Source organism: Pseudochaenichthys georgianus, chromosome 4, assembly GCF_902827115.2.
Source record: "Pseudochaenichthys georgianus chromosome 4, fPseGeo1.2, whole genome shotgun sequence".
Taxonomy (NCBI): Eukaryota; Metazoa; Chordata; class Actinopteri; order Perciformes; family Channichthyidae; genus Pseudochaenichthys; species Pseudochaenichthys georgianus.
Genome location: NC_047506.1, coordinates 30,423,755 through 30,441,832, shown reverse-complemented (window position 1 = coordinate 30,441,832; position 18,078 = coordinate 30,423,755). Strand labels below are relative to the sequence as shown.

The 18,078-nt window shown below is 38.4% G+C and overlaps 1 protein-coding gene across 2 annotated transcripts in view; it reads right to left on the bottom strand.

Annotated features, from left to right (window-relative positions):
• Positions 1 to 18,078, bottom strand: part of nos1apa (nitric oxide synthase 1 (neuronal) adaptor protein a) — a 259,466-nt gene that overhangs the window by 34,161 nt on the left and 207,227 nt on the right. For both annotated transcript variants that reach the window (XM_034080930.1, XM_034080931.1), the window contains exons 9-10: positions 4,277 to 4,442; positions 1,038 to 1,208 (exon numbers count right to left, since the gene is read on the bottom strand). In XM_034080930.1, the coding sequence (XP_033936821.1) occupies positions 1,038 to 1,208; positions 4,277 to 4,442 (337 nt within the window). The remainder of the gene's footprint in view (positions 1 to 1,037; positions 1,209 to 4,276; positions 4,443 to 18,078) is intronic.

The following is an 18,078-nucleotide window of genomic DNA, read 5'->3' as shown; positions in this document are numbered from 1 at the left end:
TGAAGGAGATATTTAAGCAAAGAGACAACAGAAAAAGTTTCAGAAATATGCCGGTAGGTGTGACAGCTTGGACTAACTTTAACACTTTCCTGACACAACTACGACAGAGTACTAATAGTAAATAAATCATTTAATAAATAGAAAATATATATTTTTTACGAGGAGTATGTCAAAACAGACACGCTAGAGGAAAGGTAGGTCCTAGCAAATAATCCAGTAAAATAAATTGTTAAATAAATATTTGACCACAACAGGCAGCAAAGAACGCATAGCAGCCCAGTCAGTGAGCAACGGAACAATTCTATTATTTAACACGATTAGTATTCTGTCACCAAATCTCTGTTAAAATAAATAAGATTGCTTTTTGTCTGGTGAGTTGAAATGTTTATTGTTCCCATGCCTGAGTGGTTGATATGTTCAGGATACCTATGATAGCCAACTAAGCCTACTGTTGTCCTACGGTGAATTTGCCTTTATTTATTTGAGTCTTTCCTCTCTCTTATGCAACTCATCACACCAATATAATGGTGTAAGTACTGTTTATACAACTGTGCCTGTCTGACGGAGATTAGTTTGCTTCATGATGAACCGTACAGGGTAGTTTGAGACAGAATAAAGGTCAAGACCAAAGGTTCCTCAGGGGGGCAGGTTAGTGCGTTACACCGCTATTTCATCTCCCAGACAGTCAGGAGTTCCCTGACTGTTGAGAACATTGAGCAGCCTCAGCGTCTCCTCTTCCCTCCCCCAGCCAAAGATCTCCATCCCCTCCTCATCATCCTCCCCCTCGTCCTCATTGCTGTCACTGTCGTCCGTATTTGACTCGTACTCCGAGGCGATGCCCGACTCGCGAAACTTCGCGGCAAAGTCCAGAGAGCTCAGAGATTGGATGTCACGGGACAACGTGCCCTTAGACTCCTCTTGGACTTTGCTCTCCGGCCTGTCGGCTTTGAGCAGCGAGGGAGGCGAGGGGAGTTGAGGAGGCGGAGGCCCAGGGAGGAAACGGAAACAATCCAGTTTGAGAAGACACTTGTCCCTACCTAGGGGGCTTCCCAGAGTCCCGTTGGAAGAAGTGAAGGCGTTCCCGTCAGTGGAGCCCAGCCCGGGGAGGTTGAGCATGGACACATCAGGTTTGGGCGTCGTGGCGTCGCACATCACCGGAGGCACCATCGATCGGAAGGTGATCTCCAGCAGACTGTCCTGAGATCCCACTGGAGAGGAGGAGGGAAAAGAAAAAGAAAAGTGAAGAATGAGCAAAGGGAGGTAGAGACAAGGGCTAGACGACGGATACAATATGTTATACTACTGCACCATGATTTAAATTCATCTGCTATTGCCCTTCCTGTTGGATCATGGCGGAAGAATAACATATCTGTAAGTGGTGGCCGATAGCAGCTCCTTGAAAACTCTAACAAAATCAATCATTCAGTGACAAATACATGCATTGTGTAAAGGGAAAGCAAGCATAAAAAAACATATTTCTAAGCATTTCATCATCACGCAGGCAGCTCACACGCTTTCTTCTTTATGAACACAGACCTGGAGCTTAAAAACTGACGGAAAGATACATTAAGAAATATTGCATCTAACTCCTAGTAAGCATGAAAGATGACTGAAATGTTTGTTGTTTGTTTCTTTGTGGAGGCTGACAGCAGCAGTCAGTTTGGATTCACAGCAGTTACCAGGTCCATAAATATCCATAGATACTTCTCAAACCTTCTCCTGCTGTATTATGTGCCTCCTCTCTGGTGTGCGACTGAAATGTAAAGTCTGGGAACAGCTGGAGTAAAATCTGTGGCACTGTTTTGTCAGACACACATGGAGCATGAAAGACTACAGTCAGGTTGAAAGAGCGAGTGAGAGAGAAAACTAATTAAAAGATACATTACAAAGTTTGTGGGTGATTCGAAACTGAAAGCAGCTTGGGGGGGGGGGTTGCGTTGGTGGGGGTGTGTTGTTTAGGGTACCGGTGAGAGAAGGAAATATGATCCAGAAAGTCAAGCTGGAGTAACAGATTCGAGTGTTTAATGGCTCATCGGACGCAATACCCACAGAATGGATTTGACCACATCTCGGAGCACAAAACATATATGTTTATGGTATTCCTTCAACGGTTTTCTATTCAAGCAATACACTGGGCTTTAACCATCAGCAAGGGATCCCCACCGTTTCTCATCTTCAGCCAGAACAAGTTTCATGCTGTGAAATTGACCTTTTTTCTTTTGGTGGACATTGTGATTGAAGGAAAGGGAAAGGTGTAACCAGTGGTGTAAAGTAACTAAGTACATTTACTCAAGTACTGTACTTCAGTATACTTTTGAGGTACTAGCACTTTACTTGAGTACATTTAATTGTATGCAACTTTGTACTTCTACTCTAACTCTAACTAAATGTATGTAATACCTTCAGTTACTTTACAGATGTGGATGAATTATGTGAAATATAATCAACTCTTAAATCAGACTTTAGTTCCACCTGGAATAAATTCACAAGCTACCCTGCAGTATACAAAGTCATTAAAACTAGCTGCACCTTTACCAGCTTTGAGAACACTTTAATGATCAATATTAATAATCAAACATTAGATTTATATTATTCTGAAATGGGCAGAATGAGTACTCTACTTTTGGTACTTAAGTACATTTTGATGCTAATACTTTTGTACTTTACCTTGAGTAACATTTTGACCGAGTATTCCTACACTCTGGTACTTCTACTTTTACTCAAGTACAATATCTGAGTACTTCTCCCACCTCTGGGTGTAACTAATAATAAGTTAGTAATATATTATTTATATTTTTATATAATAGTTTATATTAATAAAGGTCAATAAGACATGCTGGTGGGCTAGCATTTACAATCTCACGCTACGGATGAATTGCAGCAATAACTGATGTTAACAGTTATATACTTTTTTTTTTTAAATGAGCAAGGGTTTTATCTTGCATTTCATTACGAAGGTCTTGAGATTTCATCGTATATTCTATCGTGTTCATTACAAATGTCCAGCATGCAGAGGTGGCAGTGACTCATATTTCCCCCGGTGGATTTGTGAAATGTTGGCTGGTAAGATAACAGACTGCTTCTTGCTAGGTGAAAATTGGAGGGCAGGCTGAACTGCAGAGAAGATTCTCCCTTTCTGAATAGTCAATAAGAAAGGTTTATAAATGTGTGAAGCTGTGGGGAGAGACGGTGAAGACAGATTGGAACAGTGACCAGAACATGTGAGGAGCATAATAAACAGGACAATAACCCTACTCAGTAGATTTAATGTTGCATTTTGCACGTAGACGCCTGTATGTCTGAATCCATATAGTTGCTCTATCATGGTGAAGGTCATGGTTAGGGATGCCAGCGATTATTCGATTATTCGAATATTCGTTACAGTCTCCATAATCGAATATTATTTTTAAAAATCGATTTTATTTATATTTTTTTTTATTATTTTTTTTTTTTTCTGGCTTAGTTTCAACCAAAATATATATATATATATATATATAAATATATATATGCTAATAATAGTAATAGTATTAATAATTGTAAATGGCCATTGGTCACACCACCAGTTTGTTTTACTGTAAACTTGGAGGAAGCCTGCGTGCAGACTGCTGCTGCAGCATGCTACACACCGACCCCGCCCCCACCCCCCCTCTCCCTCACACGTGCGACTAAAGATGAACAAAGCGGCAGGTAAAAATAGTTCCTCCTCGTGGAACTACTTCGAACATACAAGTCCAAAGGAAGTTAAATGCAAGCTCTGCGAAAAGACGTTGGTCTATCACAACTCAACCTCAACAATGCGTTCGCATTTGAGTGTGAAGCACGCCAAAGAGGTTACAGAGAAAGACGCAGCACAGCCGGCCATTACCAACTTCACTTCAAGGCCACGTCGTTGTGATGACATGCTTGTTTGTTGTTTGTACTGTTAAACATGTTCTAGTAAAGAAAACAACGGAATTCCTTTTGTCTGAGTTTTTTTTTCTTTTCTTTTTTTTCTCCCGCGGGGGGGGGGGGGGGGGTGTCGAATAATCGATTATTATTCGCCAGGGCTGCCGAATAATCGATTTTGATCATGGTCAGTTTCTGGCAACCCTAGTCATGGTTAGTATGGGTGTTTGTGTAGCTGGATGTTTGCTCTTGAAACATGAAAGGATTACACCTGACAGTGGTTCAGTTTGTTGACATAGGCGGTGGTGTAAGATGAAACATTTCTATATGAGTTGTCCTGCCATTACCAATCCAGCCTTCAGTGTGTACGTTTTTTAAGTGATATACTTACTGGAGTTTGGTCTGGCCACCTTGGTCTCTATCTCCTGGATTTGTTTAACCAGCAGGGAGATGTGCTGCAGCAGGTCTTTGTTCTGCAGCAGCAGCTGGTGGACCCGGGCCTGGGCCTCCAGCCGAGCCGTGGCCTCCGCACTCAGCTGGTCCTTCAACAGGTGGACCTGGGCAGGAGGGGAGGAAGATAGGGTTAGGTTGGAGCTCCGGAGCCCTGCGTGGTGCACTGGCTCTCGGTAGATAGGTGTTTAAAAAAACATTAAAACCCTCCGTAAACATAAACCTTATAAAAACCCTTTTAAAAGCATCATAAAAGCTCCGTGAGGACAAGACCGTTTCAGACGAATGGTTAAAAAGTGCAGAGCGGAGCCGGACCACGGAACGGCGGCAGAGTATGTTAAAAAGCAGATCTCCCCGTCCCAATGCAGTGCAGTGTATATACATATTTTCCCCAGGCCAACAAGTCGCACAACTTTGTTGACTCTTTGAGCCGGGGAAATCAAGTGTGAGTGCTGTTTGCTTCAAATATTGAATAAACGGTTAGGGGGCAACAGACTGTGATTGGCCACCAAGCTTTAAATACACTTTGAACAGTACAAAGCCATCATTTGGTGTCACAATTGATAGGTGTGTTGGATATCCTAATTGTAAGTTATTATTTGAAGTCTGCTAATTTCCATCAGTTTTAAGGTGCTTAATGATGTGTTGGCTCAATCAATTTGAGGGTTTGTTTCTTAAAGCAAATCGATTGTGATGACATGTTAGATGATCATTTATTGTGCCAAATCTTTATCATCGGGGCAGTATTTTTCTTCCAGTATGTGAGATTTATCTGTTGCATTTCAGATAATCAATTTCAAGGACCGCCTACTTCCATCTACGTAACATTGCAAAAATCAGGCATATCTTGCCTCAAAACGATGCAGAGAAACTAGTCCATGCATTTGTTACTTCTAGGCTGGATTATTGTAACTCTTTATTATCAGGGAGTACCAAGAAGTCAATCAAGTCGCTTCAGCTGATTCAAAATGCTGCGGCTCGTGTACTAACCAGAGTTAGGAAAAGGGACCACATTACTCCTGTTCTGGCTGCCTCACACTGGCTCCCTATAGAACACAGGATATCATTTAAAATTCTTCTTCTCGCCTACAAAGCCCTTAATGGGCAGGCGCCATCTTACCTTAAAGAACTCATTATACCCTACTGTCCTACTAGGGCATTGCGTTCCAAGAATGCAGGGTTGTTGGTTGTTCCTAGAGTCTCTAAAAGTACAATGGGAGCCAGAGCCTTTTCTTAGCTCTACATTTGTGGAATCAGCTTCCAGTTTGTGTTCGGGCGGCAGACACCCTATCCGTTTTTAAGAGTGCGCTTAAGACCTTCCTTTTTGATAAAGCTTATAGTTAGGGCTGATTAGATTCAGCCCCTAGTTTTGCTGATATAGGCTTAGTTTGTCGGGGGACATCTTACTTCTTCCTTCTCTCTGTCTATACCTGTGTACACTCATGTTCCGATTAACCCAGCTTCCCCAAATGCCTTTCTTTTGGTGTCTATATTCGCTGGAATCCGGAGTCATGGATGATCCTGCGGTCCTGTGTCCTGGATCGCGAGTCGTGGCTGTGGTCCTGGATCATCGGTCCTGGATGGATATCCTCGTGGATTCATCTTCCTATTATAGACACATGCATTTCCAAACATTTGGACTACCTATGTTGCAAATGTATTATCTTTTCAATTTACACACGGCATCTATTGCACGTCTGTCCGTCCTGGGAGAGGGATCCCTCCTCTGTTGCTCTCCCTGAGGTTTCTCCCATTTTCCCCTTTAAACTGGGTTTTCTTTGGAAGTTGTGAGGGTCTAAGGACAGAGGGTGTCGTATTGTCATACTGATATTCTGTACACACTGTGAAGACCACTGAGACAAATGTAACATTTGTGATATTGGGCTATATAAATAAACATTGATTGATTGATTGAGATATGGGAGACTATTAAGAGAAGTAAACAATTACACTATTATTAAATAAAGGTACACAATTTCCATCTCAAAAACCTTTTATTCTATTTCAATAAATATAGCCCTTTTTCAGACCTTCACAGATGAACTACACTGATCCAGAGATGAGAGGCTTCAGGATGTGGCTGAGCCAGCCCACCAAATAGCAGTGATTGATCAATAACACAGATTTCTTTACACTGTGGTAATTGATCAAAGCAATGCTGAAGAAAAACAGCAATACTTCAGATGTTTCTCCAGTTGTCAAGAGATCAATCAGTGTACATCTGTGGGGAATATGAGAGGAAAAGCTCAGAGCGGAGCAGAGTGTGGACTCTGATAGAAGTTTGATAATCACTATCTGGACACATGTTTCATGCACATCATTACGCTGAAGCAGTGAAAGTCTGTTGCTGAGCAGAGGAGTGAAAACATCTAACGATATATCAAAAATGCCAAAGAATTGTGGATGACAGTATTTTTCTACTTTTCTTCGTATTATCACATTTCAAAATTATTTGGATTCTGACTGATGAACCTTGTATGCGTGGGCTCTGGAAATATGTTTACTCAATTGATTAAAAAAGAATCATCTACTTCTCCATGTACACTTGCACATACACCCACTCAGACGGGCTCCAAAGTATTGAATAAACCCTGCAAAGATGTTTTGATCTTTGTAATTCCGTGGCTTTATATCCTTCTATTACATTTTTATTACAGGACAAACAGAGCTCCAGTGACTGCTCTGATCCTCGTGTAACCTCAGTGCCAGTGTGCTGTGGTCTGCAAGATTAAAGCAGAGACTCTATTTCAATTTAAGACAGAGAGTCTTAGTCTTCTATAACACTCTGAATCATGTAGAGAGAGGAAGGAGGGAAGGGAGAGACACACTCAATTCACAAATGTCCTAATACACACTCTATTGCAGCTTTTGTAACAGCAATGACTCCTCGTTTGACTTCAAAGTACTTTTCTTGATGGGGAATAAAAGGTAAAATATTCAAATCTCTTGTTTTTTCAAGAAATTATTTCCAGCAACTGACTAACAGAAAATAATGTTGTACTGTAATGTATTCATATTAACAGGCTTATTGTTTAATCAACTAATAATGTCAACAGTCGAGAAGTCTCTCTAAAATGTTTAATTGGAATATTTAAAAGACAAGGACCTGCATTTCAAGCACATGTCAATAGGGGGCTGGACAACATATTAATATTGAATTGATAGTGTTATATTTATATTTCTAAAATAACCATACTGTTTTAGCTGTTATAACTATTGATTATTTATCAAAAATCTGATTCTTTAAATATATCTTGTAAAAGCACCAATAGTCAATCCTACTAAGAATCCACTATATTCTCACAATATCAACATCAATATATTTTCTTTAAAATATTGTGATATTTGATTTTCTACGTATCTCCCAGCCCTACACCAATATCAGAAGTATTGAACTGAATACAAACACATCATGATTCAAGGGAGAATAATTGATTCCTTTTATTTACACAAACTTGATTCGCAATTTACTCTTTTTGTTTGGCTCCTTTTATGTGTTTGTTCTCAAGTCATCTCCGCAGTCCCCTTTCTCCTCTCCTGTTTTTAGAAATAAAGTTTAGATAAATATGTTTTCATCATTTTTCTCCAGTCTATCGTCACGTTAACAAGGATCCAATGAGGCGGAGAAACACAAGATAAAGTCCAATCCTCCGTCCCAAGGCCTTCATAGGACTAATCTACTTTTCATTATATTTTCTTATATGTGCACTTCGCAATACATAGAGGTGATCCCAGATTGTGTCGGGGCCAGGCTGACTCTGCAGAGCTCATTTGTAAAGACTGACACCTCGATGATGACTCTGGCGGGGTAATTTGTGGCTGACCTCGTCTTGAGCTATGGAAGAGCACAGCTTGACATTGACATAATACTGCCCCATTGACACCTCTAATAGCACATCAGCCACTCCTGCATGGTCTGCACATTGAGTGCAAGAGTCACATGTTTCCTGATGCTGAACGTCTAAGTGAGCTGCACTGCCAGGTCAGAAGACCAAAGAACCAAGGCCAACACGTGTGCGAAATAAGAAATAAAATAAATATATTTTACAATTGAGACCTTGGCTTTGTCTTGATATCAGTTTCTGTAAAGAAAAGTGGCTGGACCTATGGATCAAATAAGAAATAAATAATGAAAAGTTGATGAGATGATATGAGAGTTGGTAAGTATCACATTATTAAAGTCTGATCTTCAAATGCTGAATCCTTTTGTACACAAGTATGTCTGTCGGAGGCCCTTGACCTGGAATGATTCAAGTTCAACACTGAGCGACAAATCAAATGACAAAATGTGCTTGTCTGTGCCCTGTAAAACGACATATCAAAGTATTTTCTCATCTGATGCCCATATCGGAAGACACATGCCTCTGCCTCCTTAAAAACAAATGTTTTATGATGTGTGAGGATGTAGCCCTTTGATGCTTTAAAGCTTAATTTACCACATTATCTAACTCATTGTCTATGGAGGTGTACATAGGTGCTGCATCAGATTGGTATCAACACCAACACACTTTAATTCCTCATCTAAAGATAACACTGTACAAAAAGGAAGAATGAACACACTGCTTGACAATCCACTAGAAACAACATGGTTATTATTCCTTTTAAAACTTGAACAGAGACGTTCTGAAACCTTTTACTAAAAGTAGAATCCAAGACAAAGAGCCAATTAAAAAGGTGCTCTACTTGTGCTGCGGTGGTCCTCTGGTAGTAAACCTGCTGCTACCCAATATTTTCTGCTCTCTTATCGGAGCGCCGTGAAATTGAAGGAGCTCCAAGCGAACAAAATGGCTCCTTAATGCTCTAATTAGGCGGCAGCATCTCTCTTCCTTTTTATTACCTTCTTTTGTTCAAAACTGTTCCCCCAGAACAGAGTGGTGCCTGAGGACAAATTTCATCTTTCCAACTCATGCTTTCACAACAGTTTCCTTACGATTGACTTCCAGTCAGTTCTTTACAATGCAAAAAGCATACAAAAGATATCTTCAGTTGCCTCCCTCTTCTCCCAAATTGGTAAAGCACAACTGATTCACACGCAAAGACCAAAAACTGTTACTTAGGTAAAACTTGAAAATATTGGCATCATTTCTCAAGCACACTTTAGGAATGAATAATGTTGAAATAAGTCTGCACATAACCACATATAAAACTAAATGTGTGTACTAAAATGTGTAAGAGTTGCATGAACTTATATACTAACTTTACTTTATTGCAGTGGTGGAATGTACTGTACTGTATAAAGTACTACGGTAAAAATAATTGAGACAGGTTTGACTTTGCTTGAGTATTATCACATTATGCTACTTTACACCACTACATTTGTAAGGCAAGGCAAGGCAAGGCAAGTTTATTTATATAGCACTTTTCAACGCAAGGCAATTCAAAGTGCTTTACAAAAAATGAAAGACATTAAGCATTAAAAAAGAAAAGCTAATAAAATAAACATTAAAAGGAAAAATACATGGATAAAAGTTACAGTGCAGTTTAAGATATGAATAGTTCAATTAAAAGCAGCGACAAAAAGAAAAGTCTTCTTGCTGGATTTAAAAGTAGTAAGAGTTGCAGCGGACCGGCAGGTTTCTGGGAGTTTGTTCCAGATATTTGGAGCATAATAACTGAACGCTGCTTTACCATGTTTAGTTCTGACTCTGGGGACAGAAAGCTGACCAGTCCCTGAAGACCTGAGAGATCTGGATGGTTCATCATTTAGCAGGAAGTCAGTAATGTATTTTGGGCCTAAACCATTCAGTGCTTTATAAACCAGCAGCAATATTTTGAAATCTATTCTTTGACACACAGGAAGCCAGTGTAAAGACTTCAGAACTGGAGTGATGTGATCCACTTTCTTAGTGTTAGTGAGGACATTATAGTCCAGGGGTGGCCAACCAGTCAGAGGTTAAGAGCCACATTTTGTCTATGTTACTGCAAAGAGCCACATCAAACACACAGTCACTGATACCGCTTGTTTCAGTTTTTTGTTTTCTGGAGACAAGATTTCAACCACGTCACTGATGCATTTTTGTGGCATTGGGATATATATTTTTTAAATCCTCTGGAGCAGAGAGAGGAGCTGTGGATTATTGTTATTGATTAATGCATTTTAGGGTCAAAAACACTAAACTCACAACTTAAAATGAAAGCGTTTAGTTTATTTAATAAAAGAGCACATGTTCAATGTGAAAAGTGACAGTAGTTAGAGATTATTTGCAATTGGTGCTATATATATATTTAAAAAAAAATTATATATATATATTTTGTAAACACGTTGAATTTCAGTGGGGGCGCGGGGCTCCGTTGGCGGGGTGCAGCGCCCCTCCAAGACAATGGTAGGGGAAACACTGGATAGTGTTTAATCAACGATAGGTTTCCCCCCCTCAAAGGTGATTGGTTCACTGCATCGTAGGTATTATTGTGATTGGCTCTTGGGCCACAAATTACGTCAGAATTATCAGCATTCAATACTTAACAGACCTACTAAATATCAGGTTTAACTGTCAGGAGTAGTGTTGTCACGATACCAACATTTTGGTTTCGATACCAAATCAAGAATTGGTAAAAATAAAATTGGTAAAAAAAGGTAAACAGTCTTAAATGTAATTATTGTGCTTTATTTCACACCAGAACCATAACACAAACTTTTAAACATGAACAATAAATAAAATAAATTACAAGAATTTGTATTAAATAAAAATGAATACATTTCTCACAGACAGGCCTCGTTGTGTCCGTAGGCTTGCCCTCACTGTCAGAGATATAGCTAAAATACTTCCACATTTCGCTTCTGGCGTCTTTTTTGTCAACAAGCCGAGGCACAGCGGCAGTTGCACTCCCACTTGCAGCCATGCTTGTCGTTTTCTCACATGCTCTGGCAGCTAGCGCGTGCACGAGAGAGGGGAGGGACTTGAGCTTGCTTGAGAGGGACGGGACTGCAGGCACGGCTGCAGTGCAGGGCAACCCTGTCTCCTAAAAATTACGTTCCCACAGAACTAAACTGCATTCTCAATTACGTTTAGCTAGAAACGTATTTACTCCCACGTTACGTTTGTTATGAACGTATCTCAAATAAGTTTATTTTCTACATATCTTCTAGAAACGTGTTTTCTCCCAGGTTACGTTCCTTATGAACGTATCTGAAATACGTTTATTTTCTACATATCTTTGCCATTTATTGTCTTGCTTATAATGATGATAATAGTCATTTATAAATATCATTTTAGAGCACACCTTTGAAATCGACAATTGGGCTCGATATATGGTTAAATTAAAATCAGTAGGCGAGGCTGTAATTTCGCCAGCTGTTACTCTCATGAGCGAGGCAGAACATAATAGTTTTAACATGCCAAAAAGCTGCTGTGTCGTTCATTGCACCTCAAACATTAAAACAAATCCAGAGTTACGTGTTTCTGTACTTCCTCTAAGAAGAAAGGACAGTAACAGAAGAGCTCTGTGGCTTCAGGCTTGATCGCCGTTCAAATGACAGCGCTGGTTTCCCCAAAAGTGGGCGGGGCTGTAAAGTGAAGTAGATTTTACTGTCATCTATTATTCAAAACCATTCTATTTATTCTAACGTATTACATGCCAGTGTTTTATCTTTTTATTTATTTGTTTTTATTTTAAATCGTATAATGTCGGACTTTTTTTGTCGTCTTTGAGGAAAAGAAATGGGGTTTAGAGATTCAAAATACTGAAATCTGTATTTTTTAAAATCTCTTCCTTCTAATTTGTTATTCTTTTCTAAATAACACACTGTTATTTACTCAACAATAGCACACAATTATCCTTGTTTTTATTTATTCGTTTAATTCTATAATCTTGGGCATTTTAGCATGCTTTTTAGCCGTAAATAAAGTCACCAGAAACAGACGGGACATTTCGAGATTTAGGATGGCCCAAGACACTACACTACCCATAATCCCCAGATATCGTTTGGGACTATAGTCCTGTTGACAAACCCCGTGATGTTGCGCCAAGGTTACGCCGAGCATCAAGCTCTTTGAAATGGAACGAAACCACGGCAGACTATTCAAAACTGGACTCGAACGCCCCACCAGAACTACACATGCTGGCTATTGTGTTTCGCAACATGTTCTCTATGGCACGTCTCTACTGGGAATTGTAGTTTTAAAAGACGTTTTTCCCAAATGTAGAAGATGACAGTATTAAACTGTGTACAGCCCTGGAGGTTTAGGCGATAGGAAACACATTGGTGTGTACACATTTAAAACATGTAATTACTAAATGGGTGAAAATCGCTTGTATCCATAATGGGCAGCATTAATATATACCCACACGACAGCTCATTGTTACTTTGTAATTCTACTCCACTACAATTCAGAGGTTAACCTGGTATTTTTACTCCACTACATTTAGTTTAGTTACTTTGCAGATTCTGATTAATGATGTGGAATATAAACAACCCTTAAAGCAGACTTTAGTTACACCTGAATACAATTCAGGGAAGGTGATTGTCAAGTGCCAACAATCAGGAGAGATATTTGATAGTTGGTGCTTGAGAAGACTAAACATTTATCTGCAGATCTTTATAAAGTATATTCATTACTCGTTATTCTCTACTAATAGTTAATTAAAAACTGTATAATGGCTATTTTGCATATCCCTTTCAAGATTTCAAGGTTTTCTAAGGTGTATTGATCTTATACACAACTTGGGTCGCAGGTTCCTCAACAGACATCTATCAATATGTGTGTACTGTATACCTCCACCATTAAACTGTCATATTCTGCACATTTCTTATTCTATCTACATACATAAGAGTATAATTAATGTGTATAATATCATTTAAAATAAGTGTTTCAACATAGTTAACATTGCAGGAAAGCAATATTTTAGACGTTAAGTACTTTGTCAGGCTTAATATTCATCTGTAGATAGATACCCCCAGAGCTTTTTTCTTGTTTAAAAGAAGACCTTAACCTAAAGTATTTTTTAATGTGTTAATAAAGGTTAATTCGTTTTTCTGTTTTGCACATCCTCCTATTAATATCTGTGTACATCCAGCACTAAACTGTTTTATTGTAGAGATCACTTAGTATCTTCTTGACTTTTTATATTCTATATTTCTATCATTGACCTTCTACTTTCCCCCTATGAAAGTATGTACTCTTAATATTGTTTTGATCAAATAAGATTATTCAACAAAAATAATTCAATAACATGCTTTAACCACTAGGCGGTGCACACAAGGTACACACAGCATACTAATAATAACTTTGTATTATTAGTGTAGACACTTATGTATAACATCTGAAGATGTGTAGTTTTATTCATGTTTTTACATAATTGTACAGGATATTGCTATACTATTTCTCTTGTTTTACTTCTACACATTAATATCTGATTTGTAAAACATCACAGACAGAAAGGCTATCCGTCATTTAATAGTAAGCTATTGAAATTGTGATTCCATAGATGTGTCTCCCATCACCCAAATCCCCTGACTATTCTCTCAACTCAGTATTTAGATTCTGATATTCAAAGAAAATCAGTAATATCTTTAAAAACTACAAGTCCTGTTCGATCAGCTGTGCACCGTTATGGTGTAAATATAACCTATATACCAATTGGATCAAATATAAAAGTCAGCCGAATTACTATTGATACTGCAAGGAGACGTATTTTGTGAAAAGAAATTGAAGATGTTGTTTAATTGTTGATATATTTATGATCCACGTCAAGTATTCAGTTTTGGCAGCAGTTCTCCTGTTTGTCTCTCTCTATAAATAAAGAATTATGGCAGATATGTAATATGTAATGCAGCCGAACCGTGTATTACAATGCCGTTATGTGATGACTTCCAAAGAGAAAAGCAAGCACACTCTGAATTAGGTATTATTTTATTTTTCGTTGTCGGATATCATATCTCCATATCATATCAACACCATATCCCAGCGTGCATTGCGGCTAAAACATCCAATCAACAAGCTTCAAGCTGAGGATCTTGGGTAATCAGTTTAGTGGGTTTGTGGTGTGTATCGCTCAAAATGTCCCATCTGTTTCCGGTGACTTTATTTACGGCTAAAAAGCCCAAGATTATAGAATTAAATGAATAAATAAAAACAAGGATAATTGTGTGTTATTGTTGAGTAAATAACAGTGTGTTATTTAGAAAAGAATAATAAATTAGAAGGAAAAGATTTAAAAAAATACAGATTTCAGTATTTTGAGGCTCTGAGCCCCATTTCTTTTCCTCACAGACGGAAAAAAAGTCCGACATTATACGATTTAAAATAAAAACAAATAAATAAAAGATAAAACACTGGCATGTAATTTACGTTAGAATAAATAGAATGGTTTTGAATAATAGATGAGAGTAAATCTACTTCACTTTACAGCCCCGCCCACTTTTGGGGAAACCAGCGCTGTCATTTGAACGGCGATCAAGCCTGAAGTCACAGAGCTCTTCTGTTACTGTCCTTTCTTCTTAGAGGAAGTACAGAAACACGTAACTCTGGATTTGTTTTAATGTTTGAGGTGCAATAAACGACACAGCAGCTTTTTGGCATGTTAAAACTATTACGTTCTGCCTCGCACATGAGGTGGCGAAATTACAGCCTCGCCTACTGATTTTAATTTAACCATATATCGAGCCCGATTCTCGATTTCAAAGGTGTGCTCTAAAATGATATTTATAAATAACTAATTATCATTATTATAAGCAAGACAATAAATGGCAAAGATATGTAGAAAATAAACGTATTTAAGTTACATTCATAACTAACGTAACGTGGAAGAAAATATGCTTCTAGAAGATATGTAGAAAATAAACGTATTTGAGATACGTTCATAACTAACGTAACGTGGGAGAAAATACGTTTCTAGCTAAACGTAATTGAGAATGCAGTTTAGTTCTGTGGGAACGTAATTTTTAGGAGACAGGGTTGTGCAGGGAGTGGAAGCAGAGCGCTGAACACACACGGCTCTTATTAAAACGGCGCTTTCTCACCGGAGTACTTTTCCCCGTCATTCTTAAAGTACCGATACTAATGAAACGGAGGAATCGTAACGTTTTTAACGGCAGGGTATCGCGGTATACCTTTCAAGTATCGGTACACCGTGCAACACTAGTCAGGAGTCAGTGTCTCTCCCCCAAACAACCACATATAAAATTCAATATGAACTGAAGAGCCGCATGAAACTAGGCAAAGAGCCGCATGCGGCTCGAGAGCCGCGGGTTGGCCACCCCTGTTGTAGTCACATGTTGCACTTTTTACTCGTTACTTTGCAGATTTAGATTAGCAATACAAAATATATATCAATTTATACATTATTATATATTAATATGGGTTAAGCGTGCAAGTAGTATATCACGTAATTCTAATAAACAACACTTTACGAAGTGCAAAATTGAAGTGATGAAGACATTAATGCATCAATCATAATTGTACAACAGTTCAAATGTATAGTGCCTAAATGGGCCATTCTCCATACTGAGTACTTTTACTTTTGGTCCTTAAAGTATAGCTTGATGCTAATACTTTTTTACTCTTACTAAAGTACCATTTAAATGCAGTACTTTTACTTAGGTAAACAATCTTAGTACTTGTTCCACCACTGCTTTATTGACATTTGTCCTACCTTTCTTTAATCCAATCCTTTAAATATTTGAAAGCATGGACACAGTAGAGTTTAGACAAATAAAATAAAGTTAAGGACCTTTATGCACATGTTTCTTTTAATTCTATGTATTAACCATTAGCAATACAAAGTGTTTCCATAAACTATGTTTATGTTCCATAAATGAAATGCAAATGTAAGTCTTGGTTTGGAATTGCAGAAAAATGTTAAGTACAAGGATAGATTTAGAGTCAAAATGACGTATGTTGTAATGGGTATAACATCCTAATCTTAAAATGCAGATATGATAAAAACTATGACGAGGCTGTTTTAAATGATGCCATTTCCCTTTCAGACAAGATTGAAAAACTGTGACTCTCCTAGTGGGAGCGTAAAGAGATTAGGCCTGCTGCTTCTCCACAGGGTTGGTTGGTGAGGGTGTTCTCTTCACACAGGATTACCATCATCACATCCCTGCCCACGCCAGGCCCCTTTGATTTGGGAGTGTTTGAAGCCCCTCCAACACTTGTTCTTTCTCTATTTTTATCTCATTTTTGGAGGAAAAAACTAAAAAGGGGGAATGCTCATTTTACTGGTGCAATGATAAGGAAATGTTTAGAGAAAGGCACTTATGTGGGTACGATGGGGAGAGAGTGATTGAGGGAAGTGAGAGAGAACAAGACAAAAGTCCAAGGGGAAGGGACGGTGTGGGTGGGAGAATCAATGCGTAGAAAAACTGACAAAAAGAGGAAAGAAAGACGAAGGAGAAGGAGAAATTAAGGACAGGCTGGTGAATCAAACGAGAAAAAGAAGGACGAAAGGAAGGTGTAGGTGGCAAGGGAGGAGAAGGAAATGTCGCAGAGGACAGGAAAGAGGGGATCAAAAGGAGATGGAAACAAAAAGAGGAATTATCTTTTAAACAAAAAGAGGAGGAAGGAATGAAGAAAAGTAAGCAAGCTGGAAGGAGAGAAAACGTTGTACTCTCTAATTTCCCTGACTTCATTAAACATTTCCACATCCACTTATACCTCAGTTAGCTATGATTATAATTGGCCAGTTAGATAATTTTCTTCAATTTACTGTGACCTCTGACCGACCTCTGCAAGGTTTGCTGATTTTGCCAAAAAGTCACAACACTTTAATCAGCAATAAGGTCAGAAGTGAAAGCCACTTTATCCCTTCCAAATGAGCAAAAACTCATGCTGCCATACTGCAACATTAACTTTAAATACAGCTGCTGAGATTATAAAGCAAAGCTTTGCAGATGCACAAAAGAACAAACCAAATGAGACAAAACAATGTATCAAATGAAAGGAAATTAGGGCTTTGATTTAAGATTGTTATCTTTATGATATCAATGTGTGAGGGCAATTTATATAAGAAAACATTGAATATTAATAAAGAAAAGGGGAATTTGCTATAAAAAGGATTAAACTTCATTGTACTCTTAAGGTTATAACTTTAAGTCAAGAAGTCTTACTGATGATCCAAATAAAGAATATGTTTTTCCCATCTGAAATATTGTGTGTGGTCTCAAAATCACATTATTACGACAGAACTGCCAAAACTGCGGCAAAGACACCAGGGAAGTCCCTTTTGTTTTGACAGTGAAACTAAGTTTGAAACTCTTGATACTCTCTATGTGCGTTATCTGGGCAGAGCTAATCACGTTGTTACCGCCTGCTGTTTGAACATCAGAGGTGGAGTAAGTTCTCCTCCCTCATTACGGCTGGTTAAGAGCCGCAGCCTCAGGCAAGTTTAGTCTCACCTGTCAGAGGGAGTTTAAGTGGTGAGGGAGAAATGGGAGAGTATGGATAAAGACATTTTTCTGTGGCCAATCTATTGTTTTTTTCCCCCCTTCCCTAAAATATTATACTTATTTTATGACTCCTCCCATTCACCAGGTTGAGAACTACATATTGATTGAAATACCTTTTCTGACTAGTCTATTAGTCAAACAGTCATTAACCTGTTAAGCCCTGAGCCTGTTTTTCAGGTCTCAGACTCGAAAATGACATTCCCAGAACAAATGACTATCTACACTTCTAAAAGGGGTACATTAATAATCTTTTTTCTCAAAGCAATGATAAACCTGTGAGTTGGATGTAGAAAAGTCAAAATCAATATAGATTTGCTTTATTTTAAAGTAAATTCAGATTGAACATAGTAAAA